Source organism: Oryzias latipes, chromosome 23 (genome assembly GCF_053564925.1).
Source record: "Oryzias latipes strain Hd-rR chromosome 23, Olatipes_Hd-rR_3.1".
NCBI lineage: Eukaryota > Metazoa > Chordata > Actinopteri > Beloniformes > Adrianichthyidae > Oryzias > Oryzias latipes.
In genome coordinates this window covers 22,506,517-22,518,853 of record NC_136259.1, presented here as the reverse complement: position 1 = coordinate 22,518,853, position 12,337 = coordinate 22,506,517, and the positions used below count along the sequence as shown (strand labels likewise).

General features: G+C 43.7%; 2 protein-coding genes across 4 annotated transcripts in view; both read right to left on the bottom strand.

Annotated features, from left to right (window-relative positions):
* The window catches only part of LOC101162723 (ankyrin repeat- and BTB/POZ domain-containing protein 3-A), a 187,369-nt gene that overhangs the window by 163,843 nt on the left and 11,189 nt on the right, over positions 1–12,337 (bottom strand). The gene's annotated exons all lie outside the window — the stretch shown is intronic.
* Positions 4,440–10,597, bottom strand: LOC111946953 (uncharacterized). 2 transcript variants are annotated; one of them, XM_078941950.1, is made up of 2 exons: positions 4,815–10,597; positions 4,440–4,751 (listed from the first exon to the last, which is right to left on the bottom strand). In XM_078941950.1, exons 1-2 carry the CDS (start codon positions 10,450–10,452, stop codon positions 4,579–4,581), a joined length of 5,811 nt encoding a protein of 1,936 aa, XP_078798076.1. In that variant the 5' UTR covers positions 10,453–10,597; the 3' UTR covers positions 4,440–4,578. The 2 variants fall into 2 exon arrangements, with proteins under 2 accessions (XP_078798076.1, XP_023808287.1); XM_023952519.2 differs by having other exon boundaries at positions 4,440–7,329; positions 7,456–10,597.

Sequence of the window (12,337 nt, the reverse complement as noted above, 5' to 3'; positions counted from 1 at the left end):
TCTTCAATTTGATCGTTTTTATTTTGTTGTGGGGGCTGGACTTTTGCTTTTCTGATGCTGAGTGACCTTCGGTTGATTCCAAGAGCCAAAGCTTTCGCAGTCATCATTTTACCCTCAGGTTTACCTGCTGGAGTTTGAGCTCCATCTAACAACCGTGGGACGCAGATGTCCTGCATGGAACCCACATCATCACTCTTCCACCACCGTGCTTGACAGTTGGTTGGAGGGATGAGGATTTAAGTGAATAACGCTGAGATGCTCCTGAAAATACACCAATTTGGAGTATGAGGCATTCTACACCCTGAAGGTAATTTACCAGGGCTGCCCCCCATCCCCCCACACTTATCAGAACGTATGAATGTTGGTTGTTTTTACTGACCTGGAGCAGATTTTCTGTGGTACACGGCGTTGAAAAATCTGTTTTAATATGACTTTGGTAAATTATGAGGCCACGCCGCTTTATGAGTCCTGTAGTCAGGAGCCCGGTGGAGTGGTACGCACTATGGTTTAACAAAATGAACAGAAAAAGTAAGAGTATTGTTTTAATGTGGAGATTTATGGTCAATAAGGTTTGACTTATTTGGCGTGTTGCTCTCCCAGCAAAGGCTGATTGTGGCAAATAAAACATGAAGAAAAACACAGATCACTAAAATCAGCCCTTCTGACCATTCACCTGCCTCTAAGCCCCTCAAAGCATTCTGGGTAGTGAAGTTATATAACGTTTTGTTTTGCTTGATGTGCCCTATAGTTGTGCTGGAAAAACACCCTTTTTCAATAATTAAAGACAATACTGGAATCAAATAAGCCATTCATCCATTTTTTTTAACCCGCTGAAGACCTTTTGGGATTTTGTTAGAGCCGATCCCATCCACAGTTTGGCAAAGCCGAGGGAACATCCTGGACAAATCAGCAGTCTCTCTTCACCAATAAACCTCTTTTGGATTGGATTGTAGGAGGAAGTCTGGAGAAAACCCATGCATGCAGGAGGAGAAGATGCCGGTGAAGGTCTCGGCTGGTAATTTGAAGAAGGACTTTCTGGCTGTGTGTGCTAACCGCTACACCACCATGCAGCCCAGATCCAATATGATCTGTTATATAATGCCCAAGACTCTAACATTCAACTTTACTGTCCAAAACAAAAGGCCTAACCCCTGAAATTGTTCCAGGAAACTAAAAAAAATAAAGTTTTGGGCTAATTTTGTAGTTTAGTTTCGAGACTCATTCCTTCATAGTTATCAAATCGAAGGGCGAAGGCGGTGAGAACAGATAATACCAGACCTGAGACGATATGACAATAAATGAAGTGAAGCCAAAAACCAACAGTGGTTCATGATGGCGACTGCAGGGACTACTGAAGAAGAGACACCTTTCCTGTAGGTGTGAGAAATAGATGGGAAGCCTGAGGATTAAACTTGGAACGCGTGGAAGCAGAAACATGCAGCTGCATTGTGTAGGTGTGCATTTGCATAGGTGAATGAGTCCTGAGATGAATAGACTCGGCAGAGCACACACGGACAACTGCATTTGCTGCACAAGATTTTCTGCACCGAAAGGATCAATTGTTGGTGTGTTGTGCCGAGATTTGCTTTGTTTGTTTGTTGTCTCACCTGTATTTTTGTGAGGAAATGCATTCTTCTAGACTCTAATGTCCTTTCATTCATTTACCTGCCAGCTTCTTTATCGTTCCCATCGCTCCACACAACGGATGACAGAGTGTATCTCAGCTCTGCCCACATTCAGCCTACAGATTTGAAGTGATGAAGGAACCAGAACCAAATCTTTCTCTTGTCCTGCTACACATTTTTACGTAGATTTCTCTGCTTTGGAAAAGATGCTGCAAACAATCTTTTGTGTTGAGATTTAAGTGTATGAATTATTTAACTGGATGTCACATGACCTGCTGTGAGTTCACTGCTATTTGGTAAACATGGGTCATTTAGGTCAAACGCTCTTTTAAAAGCATTTAATTATCTGCAGAGGTGGGCATTCCTACAAATGTCTCCAAATAAAACGGTATAGTTTTAATTTAAGAAGTTAAATTAAGGAGGGACACCATAGTTCCCTGTGGATGTTAACCATTCAAAATAGGATTTAGCTCTGCAGTTGTAGTACTATAGTAAAGTTTACACTCTAATGGTAGAGTCATTGACTGTGTATGAAAACTGGACAGAGCAAATGTGATGTCACCCATGGAAAATAACTTACTTCCAGCTCCAAATGGAGCCACTTTTTCATGACATGGATAACGCCATGTTGGAACAGAAGACGTCAATAAGCAGTGATTGGTTTGACGTTCTTGTGAAGCTATGTTCACATCGCCCTCGGCAACGTGCGCTCAAGCATCCACTTCCAATGAAAAGTCTATGTAAACGGGTGTTTTGTGCTTCGGCATTCAAAACTCTTGCATTCATCAAGTTTCTATGACCGTTATTGGGGTCAGTGTTCCAAATGTACGACCATTGAACACGTGTTAAAAGTCAAACTTTGGCCAATTGGGGATTTGGTAGAAGCGTATGGGTGATGTCTCCATTAATTCACAGAAGTGCCAACTGTTTGAAAATTGATCATGGAGAAGAAATGAAAAAGTAAGGGTTAATGGCCAACTAACTGTGCATTATCACTTTTTGACGCACTTCGCGTCGGACGGTTCAGGCATCCATGGCGTGTGTTAAAAAGTGATAATGCACACTTCGTCGGCCATTAACCCTTATTTACGCACGCTGTGGAAGCCTGAATGCGGAGTGCGTTAGAAAGTGATAATGCACAGTTCGAAGGCCATTAACCTGCTTATACCATGGTCAGTTACAAAAGAAATAAATATTAACCTGTTTTTAGTCCTTAATTCTTGTTTTTTATTCTGATTTGGGTCGCTTTTTTCACGATAAGCGGAATATCTGTTACGTGGTGCGGTGTCATGGTAACATGGCAAGGCACCACACCACTGCTGCAGTTAAGATTCGGCGCTGTAAAGCGATATATAAGTGCTGACCGTCCCGATGGGTTGAATAAAGCATCAGTTCAGAAAGAAAGTTCACCTCTTACCGGTTGTTTTTGTCCAGATGATGTAGCTAAAGGTTGTTTTAAAGAAACCGTGATACGGAAGATTTGAGATGGGTGACCGGAACTACTTTTTGAGGCGTGCGGTTATCACTTTTTAATGCACAACCAGCAGCCAATCAGAATCGAGTATTCACCCAGACCATAGTATAATCGCACTTTCAATTCTATGACAAGTCTTTTATATAGCTGAGTCGAGCTGTAAAAAAAACTGGAGCAAGGTACACAGGATTTGCACCACTTTGTCATTTCACAGCAAGCCTCTTCCAACTGTAGATGGTGGACACGCACTAGTAAACAGTAGAAAAGAAAAAGAAGAAGAAGAAGCCCCTCCCTGCTCATCCAGTGTGAAAACCATACATGCACGCCCAAGAACCCGTGTTCAGTGCGTTCTTGAACGCTCCGTGTGAACTTTGCCTCAGTCATCGTCTCTATGGCAACCACTCGCACAAATCAGGAGTGAGCTTGTTGACAAAATCTGTCATTCAACGCTTTCAATGTTTGATGTAAACCTTTGATTGAACCACCTGATTGGCCAGATTATATCTTGAAAATAAAATGCGGATGATCACAAACTTTTTTCAAAAAGTTAGCAAAGCAGGAAGGGAATAGAATAATAGAATAACTGAGGAATAGCTTTTTATTTCTGAATAGAAGTCTATGGGATTTTGGCTTCTTGGAGATGGGGGGGGGGTCACTCACTCCAGATGTTGCACTCTTGAAAGAGATGAGGAGGCCGCTTGATAGAATTCAGTTGTTTATTAGTCCACCGACATGAAAAGGCAACTGCACTTCCTTTTTCGTTTTTAGCTCACCAGCCACGGACCCTGTTAACGTGCTGGTCTTTCTCAGAAAAACTCTCTCTCTTCTCAGAATTTTGCAAGCGCCACCTAGTGGCGTCTTAAAGATGCACAACATGCAAGGTGTTTTGCACAATTAACAAAACAAAACTGTTGTGGGGAGCTTAGCTTCCACATTATCTTGTCCAACTTATAAATAAAAAAATCTCTATTTCCCACACTCTCCCCTCAAAATTGTAATGTCGCCTCGACATTCTAAAATATCTGAGAAAAAAAATGTAAACATCAATTATCAACAGTCCACATATGGAAACAACGTATTACATGAAAGCAGGGTCACACTATGTAGGAGTCAGGAACATTAGTGTAAATCAAGATGCTAACTGGTTACAGTCCACAATACAGCATGTATCTCCTTTTTTTCCATGCTGCATGTCTGTAGAAGATGCCTTTGTGCACGATGACAGTCTCCTACACCAACCACCAACAGAGGGTATCTGCATCTTTCCTGAGAGTAAGGCACTCAACATAGAAATAACCTACCAGTGTAACCCACATGTGGCTCTTTTGCCTGGTAATCAAACATACTAAAATCTTTTTTTTTTCTAAACATAACAAATATTGGTCAATATTAGAATAAGTTTAACATTACAACTATTCATTAACTTAATGTTTTTTTTTTTCTTTAACATAGCCTATTTGTTACACTTCATTTTTACACTTAAACATATGAAGTGCTAGGCAGACCTAATTTATCATAGGTAAACACTTGTCTTTTTTTTCTTTGTCGGAAAGGATACTGTTTCACAGAGTTGTAGGGAGGATCTTCCTGGTCACTGGAACTGGACTCAAACGGCACCTCTGCCTGGACCTCATCTTTCTCAGCTGGGTCACCTGGAGCCATTGCATCATCAGGCTCCAGTGGTCCTGCATCTTCATCTGAGTCGCTGTTCTCACTCTCTTGACTTCTTTTGTTGTAGGGGTGAAACACTGGCGCTTCAGCTCTGAGTTGAAGGCGGCTGCGTGTATCCCTTCCAGCTGGCAGTCCGCTAATCGCACGCCAGCACTCTTCATCCTCTTCTTCATCAGCTGAGCTCTCTCGAGTGTTCACCTGATGTTCTTGAGTGTATCTTTTCTTTCTCATTTTTTCTTGTTGAGAGTCTTCTGTGTCCAGCGGGAGAAAGTCACATGGCAAGAGTAAATTTCTGTGCATTACCCGGGTGCGTCCTTTGCCATTTTCAGGTTTAATTTCATACACTGGGGTGTCTTGGTGCTTCCTTTGGGTTACTACATGAACTCGATGTTCCCAGAATGATCTTAGTTTTCCTGGCCCTCCTTTTTCTGTTAGGTTTCTAACAAGCACTCTGGAGCCAGGAAGCAATTCTGCACCATATGTCCTTCTGTCGTACAGGGCTTTTCCTCTCATGGCTTCCTTTTGAGCTGACTTTGAGGCTAGCCTATAAGCTTCAGCCATTTTAGCTCTCCATTTTTCTGCGTAGTCCTGTTGAGATGAACTCTGTTCTCTGGTTTCTAGACCAAACATTAGATCGATTGGGAGCTTTGGGCTGCGGCCGAACAAAAGGTAATAGGGTGCATATCCCGTTGCCTCACTCCTGGTGCAGTTATAGGAATGAACCACCTTGGCAAGAGACGACTTCCAATCAGCCTTGTCTGCTTCTGGCAGGTTTCTGAGCATAGCCAACAAAGTGCGGTTAAACCGCTCCACCTGCCCATTTCCTTGTGGGTGGTAGGGAGTTGTTCTGGACCCCTGGACACCACTATACTCCTGTAACTTTGCAAACAGTTTATTTTGGAACTCTTTTCCCTGATCGTGGTGGAGACGGGTGGGGAACCCAAACCTGAGTGCAAAGTCTCCAAAGATCTTCTCAGCGGCAGTGTGGGCGGCTTTGTTGCGGCAGGGGTAGGCTTGAGCAAAACGTGTAAAATGGTCCATTAAAACCAGAATATACTCATAACCGCCTTTGCATCTTTCCAGATGCAGGAAGTCCACAGAGACTAGCTCAAAGGGGTAGGTGGTGATGATGTTAGTCAAAGGGGCTCTTGTGGGCCTGTTGGGACGCTTGTTTTTTAAACAGCTGCACACCTTTGTGATGTAATGTGTTACATCTTTCTGCATGTTAGCCCAGTAAAATCGCTCTCTGATTAGATTCATGACTCTCTCCACCCCTAAGTGACCCATCTTTTCGTGAAGCTCCTTATAAACTAGCTTGTGATACTTCTGAGGCAACAGCAGCTGGGTGCGGGATGCAGTCTGTCTGTAAATTAGCCCATCCTCACCTTTTTTTAGTTTGTGTTTTTCTCTAAATAATGCTGCAACTTTGCTATTAAGACGTTTTCCACTTTTTGGCCATTGATTTGACTCCACATAGCGCACAACATCTCCTAGGACTGCATCTTCTTCTTGAGCCCTTCTCAAGACTGTTTTTGGAAGTTCAGCAATGGAAGTGACTGCTTGCTCTGTTTCACTGATGAGAGAAGAAATGGTCACTGGACAAAGCCATGGCTCGTTATTTTGAGACTTTACACTGACCGCCTGCACCACACACTGTATTACATCTGGGTGAACATCCTGTATGCATTTGCTCATATACTGCTCCATATCTAGTGGCATTCGTGAGAGGCCATCTGCATCCCTGTTTGCTTTTCCGGGCCGGTACTTAATCACAAACTGAAAATCGGCTAACTCCGCAACCCACCTCTGTGTTGTGGCATTTAACTTCGCCGTGGAGAGCACATAGGTGAGAGGATTATTGTCTGTATAAACTGTAAATGGTGGGGAATAATACAGAAAATCCCTAAACCTCTCACTTATGGCCCATTTCAGTGCAAGGAATTCCAACTTCCCAGAATGGAGGTGATAATTTTTCTCTGGGGCAGTTAGACTTCTGGAGCCGTACGCTATCACCACAAGTTTTCCATTTTGTCGCTGGTATAGCACCGCTCCTAGCCCTTCTTGGGAAGCATCACAGTGGACAATAAATGGCTCCTCAAAGTCTGGGTAACCCAACACTGGAGGCTGGGAGAGAAAGTCAATGAGTTGGCACAAAACTCTCTGATGTTCAGAAGACCAGTTGATTTTGTGTGATGAGGCCAACTGCCCAAAGTTACTTTGTTTCTTGGGTTTTTGTTTTATTGTGCCCATTTTGTCATTACTCAGGAGGTCATATAAAGGCTTTGCTATTCGGGAGAAGTTAGGTATATAACTGCGGTAATATGAAACAAAACCTAACAGCTTCCTTAACTCTCCTACTGTTGTGGGCTGATTGTGTTTCAGGGCTTGCACAGGGGCAACATCTGCAGGGTCCATAGTATAGCCTTCTTCTGTGACTAACTTGCCAAGAAAACGTACCTTTTTTTTGAAAACCTCACATTTACGAGGAGTCAACTTCACTCCGTGGCTTTTGTATCGGTGTAGGACGTCTCTTAGATCCCGCAGATGATCATCAAAAGTCTGTGAATGAACAAGATTATCATCGAGGTAAGGCAGACAGATATCATCCCTCAACCCCCACAAACACTCCTCCATTGATCTCTGGAATGCTGCTGGAGCTGAGGACAAACCGAAGGGAATTCTTACCCATTCGAAGAGACCCCAGGGCGTAATAAATGCAGTGAGGGGACGGCTGGATTCTTCCAGGAAGCCCTGGTGATATGCCTTGCCTTGATCGAGGACTGAGAACCAGGCACTTCCCTTCAGACTGTTTAACATGTCCTGTATGCGGGGAATAGGGTGGCGATCGGGTATTGACTTTTTGTTTAGCTCCCTGAAGTCACAGCACAGGCGAAGGCCCCCATCTTTTTTCCGCACACAGACAATGGGACTTGAGTAAGATGACTTTGATTTGGTTATCCAACCCCTGTTTAACAGATCTTCCAAGTATTCTTTTACTTCTTTATGAAGTGGCTTGGGGACTGAAATGTATGTCTTTTTAACAGGGGTGGGGTCGTTCAGTCTTATTTTCAACTGCAGAGAGGGAATTGTACCTACATCATACTCATCACGTGCAAAAGCATCTCTCTCCTCCCTTAAAAGCTGTTTGACTTTGTCTTTCTCGGCTGGAGAAAGGTGATCCAGGGGAACCGGAGGTTCCCAGGCGTCCACCGGCTCCTTTTCAGTGAGGTCTGTTTCTTTGCCTTCTCCGTTTTCCGCCTTTGAGTTTACTGTGTTTGTCCCAACCTGCCCTACCGTAGTGGGTCTCATTTCTGCAGGGTAGATGACCTTGAGTCTTTGCGTTTGCCCAAAAATGGTTTTACCTGGCAGCCGAATGTCATAAGTTGTACTGTTTGTAATTGGAATCGTTACTGCTGCCCGTTTTCCTCTTTTTAACCTTACTACCCCCTTCTGCACCTGTAACCCCTCTGGTAATTGAGTGTGTTGGCTCGGCTCAAACAGTACATCCTGTGCGTCTGTAAGGGTGCCAGTTCGGACAAAACACTTTACTGTTTTAGTTTGGCCAGCAGGAACAGTCACTGTGTCACAACCCAATTTTACAATGCCTTCTCCCAAGCCATCCTCTCCATTTTGCATCACTTTTAAGAAAACTTCAGTCTTTTTACAATCAAAGGAAAAGGCGGTGCTGACTGCATCACTGATTGCATCAGGAGGTTCTATGCCCATCTTAAGGACCTGTTCAATCACATTAAATCCAATTATGGGTTGCTCCGCCACTCCCACTCCGGATGCCACTAACACTGGGACAAGCAGCTCGATTTTCGAACAAGTGTCTGTTGGAAGTTTAAAAGTAACCTCCACCCACCCGGAAAATGGAATTGGTGTCTGGTTTACTGCCCTCCCATCCAACATATCTGGACCAACTAACTCTATTAGATCCCTGACTGTTGTGTTTGGCATGTTGCGTTGTCTCCAAGTCTCATTTATGAGGCAGACCTGCGATCCTGTGTCCCACAAAGCTTTTGTTTCCACATCATTAAGTGAGCAGGAAATCACATATTTTTTTCCAATCAGGTTGAGAAGCTGTGATCTGCGATTTGGGGACAGTAGATTGACACTAATGGTTTCTTTATCCGGAGTTGACTCTGTTTTAGCTGCCAACCTTGCCTCTAATTTCTGAATGCTGTCTGTTACTAGCTGGTAAAGCTCTTGTGTCTCAGCTTGTGTAGGTCTGGTGATGACAGTGCTAGCAGCCATGTTTACTGGCCCTTTACCTTGTGTTTTTCCAGATCTACAGTCCCGTGACAAATGGCCACTCCTCCCACATTTGAAACAGTGGTCGCATTGCTCTCCATTGTTTGCAGCCTGACAGCTCTTGCACCCTCTTTTCCTGTTGGTTCTGAAATGAAAAGGGGCTCGGGGAGACTCACGAATGGCTTTCTTTATCTCTTCCATTTCCCCTTTAAGCTGTGTTACCATGTCAAGAAGCTCTGATTCCGTGCGTGTTGCATTTGGCATTTCAGGCGTTTTACCTTTTGTCATTGTAGGACATGGTCGGCTACTCACACTGGCCACTGCCGTCTCTGGACCTGCTTGGGCTTCCACTCTGACTTCTTTGACCCTGGGTTCTCTGACGTGCTTTTTGAACTTTTGCTTTCTTTCCCATTCAAGACTAGCAGCTGCATTTATTTTGGCTATCAGGTGCTCATCAGTAACAGCTGGATCCTCCAAGTAGCGCTTTAGTTGATATTTTATATCAGCACTTAACAGTCCAGTTTCCACAGCCCTCAGGAACTTTCTCTGAATCAACTCGGGGCTGTACTGTTCTTCTGCACCAGGCTCTTTTGATGCTAGCAACAGTCTTTCTTTTAATTCAATGGCCCGAAACAAAAAGTTCTGTGGTGACTCATTACATTCTTGGGTGAGATTGATCAAGCAATTGTAAAGATCAGTGGAACTGTCCTCTTTATAATGTCCACGCAGGATTGTCCGCAACTGTGAGAGGGTGAGGTCTGACTTTATCTCCAGCATATCACGCAAGCTGAGACCAGGACTCACTGCTCTGACAACCGCTTCAATGATATCAGCCTCACTGTGATTTTTCTTTAAACCCATGTCAATCTGGTGGATGAGGTTTGAATAAGACAATTTGTCCTTTTGTCCCCGCTCTCCGATCTGGCCATTAATCCGAAACTCTTTTCTAATGCTCACTTCAGGCAGAGTAGGAGCTGGGGGGACCACGTGCTGCGTCAGACTCGGGTGACTTTGTGCTTGGCCTGCCCCTCTCATTGTTAATTTGGCCATTTCTGCTTCAATCCGCTTAGTTGACTCTACGAAACTTTCCTGCAGAACCGCATATTGCTTTTGTAAACTCAAAAGAGCTTCAGCATGATCATGACTTGTGTCTGCGGTTTGAAGCTGCGGTGGCGGGGAAGGCTGCAGCGTGGCTGGCTTAGCCTCATTAGCATAGCTGATTAGCTTAAGCAGAAAAGCGCACGTGGTATCCTCCTCTTCGCTTTCAACAATTTTTTCTACTTCTTCACTTATCAATCTTATCAGCGTGTGCTTTTTGGATAACAGTCCCGGGTCGATCTTCGCAAAAGAGCATACCTTCTGTAGCTGCTCAGGCTGTAGCTGCACCAAGGCTTCACTTAGCTTGTCCTGTAGCTGCTCCAACTCCATCGTGCTCCTTTCCCTTCGGTCCGACTCAAAGGCTGTCCATGCACCGCTGAACCATCCTCTGCTACCAAATTTTGTTGCACTCTTGAAAGAGATGAGGAGGCCGCTTGATAGAATTCAGTTGTTTATTAGTCCACCGACATGAAAAGGCAACTGCACTTCCTTTTTCGTTTTTAGCTCACCAGCCACGGACCCTGTTAACGTGCTGGTCTTTCTCAGAAAAACTCTCTCTCTTCTCAGAATTTTGCAAGCGCCACCTAGTGGCGTCTTAAAGATGCACAACATGCAAGGTGTTTTGCACAATTAACAAAACAAAACTGTTGTGGGGAGCTTAGCTTCCACATTATCTTGTCCAACTTATAAATAAAAAAATCTCTATTTCCCACACAGATATCATATAAAATTATTGGTATCCAGCTGTTTTTATCAATATCAAGAAGAAAAAGATCCATCCATCCATCTATCCATCTTCTTCCGGACATTCTGGACCGGGTCACGGGGGCAGCAGTCTAAGCAGACGCCCCTTCCTCCAGTTCCTCTGGGGGGACCACGAGGTGTTCCCAGGCCAGCCGAGAGCCATAGTCTCTCCAGCGTGTGCTGGGTCTTCCCCGGGGCCTCCCCAGGGAGGCGTCCAGATAAAGATAGAAACCCAAAATGCGTTTGACGTGGTTTTGCCATAAGTTCACTTCATGTAGGCGTGACACTTTGACTCTGCAAAAAACTCTGCACCACCTGTTTCAAAAGAACCAAGACGTGGCTTGAAGAGAAAAAAAGAGCAGACAGCTCTGCTGTAATCTGGGTCGGTGATGTCACAATCCCCTACAAGTTTAACCCCTAAGACTCAAATCTTTGTTTGTTTTCAGATTTAGGTTTCTTCATGAGACATTTAGCTGCTTTCAGCTGAATTTATGCCCTGAACTTTACAGCAATCTGTTGAAGGGTTTGCTGAAGATTTCAAGTGACCGTGAAGCGTTTTCCCACATTAGGGAAAAGACACCCAAGATACAGTTGAGCTGCAATGTCAACTGTCAGAACTTTGATGAGTCTCTACTTGTCTGTCCCACTATACAGAAGAACCAGATACTGAAAAGAAAACTGGTTCAACCAGACAGAAAACATGCCAGAGATAAATATAAAAGGAACACAATACTGAAATACAAGGAAAATCGTGATTTGTTTTTACGCAACCGAGAAGCAGCTGCAAGAGCTGACTTGCATTAGAAAATACGAAATAAACGGTGGAGTCGCATTTGGCAGCAAGCAAAAGATTTGTGTGGGAAAAATGCTTTGAACACGCTTGAATACAGTTTAATTAATTGCTCAGTTTCACTTTTAACTTCTAAAAAGCGCCATTATATTTGGATATTCTGAGACTTTATCTGTTGACAGGCAGTTTACTCAGAAAGGATTACAAACATAAAGACTGTTTTCAGCAGCTCATTTGCTGCATTCAGCCTTCAGCTTTCTTTGACTAAGGATTTGAAAAAACAACACTGTAGGTGTTGTCTCGTCACTTGGCCCTTGACTGTCCCAAATAAAATATTACACCAAATATTCTTCTTAGAAAATAATCTGGCATCAACTCTGGACAAAAAGAGCTAGTTATGGTCAATTTAAAGCAACAAAGCTGTTATTTTTGCACGTAAAACGTCACTCTTGTTTGGCATCACAAACTAAAACAATCCAAATTATTTTTCTACAAAACACAACACAGTTGTAATGTAAGTATAAGTGGCAGTGTGTCGCTGCGACCCTTTCAGTTCCCTGTCCAGGATGTAAACCACTTTCGTCCAACAGTAACTCAGATAGGCTCCAGCAACCTTATGATTCTAAAAAGTTGTATTCAAAATTGGAGCCATGGTATAGGTGAGTGGACCATAGCAACCGT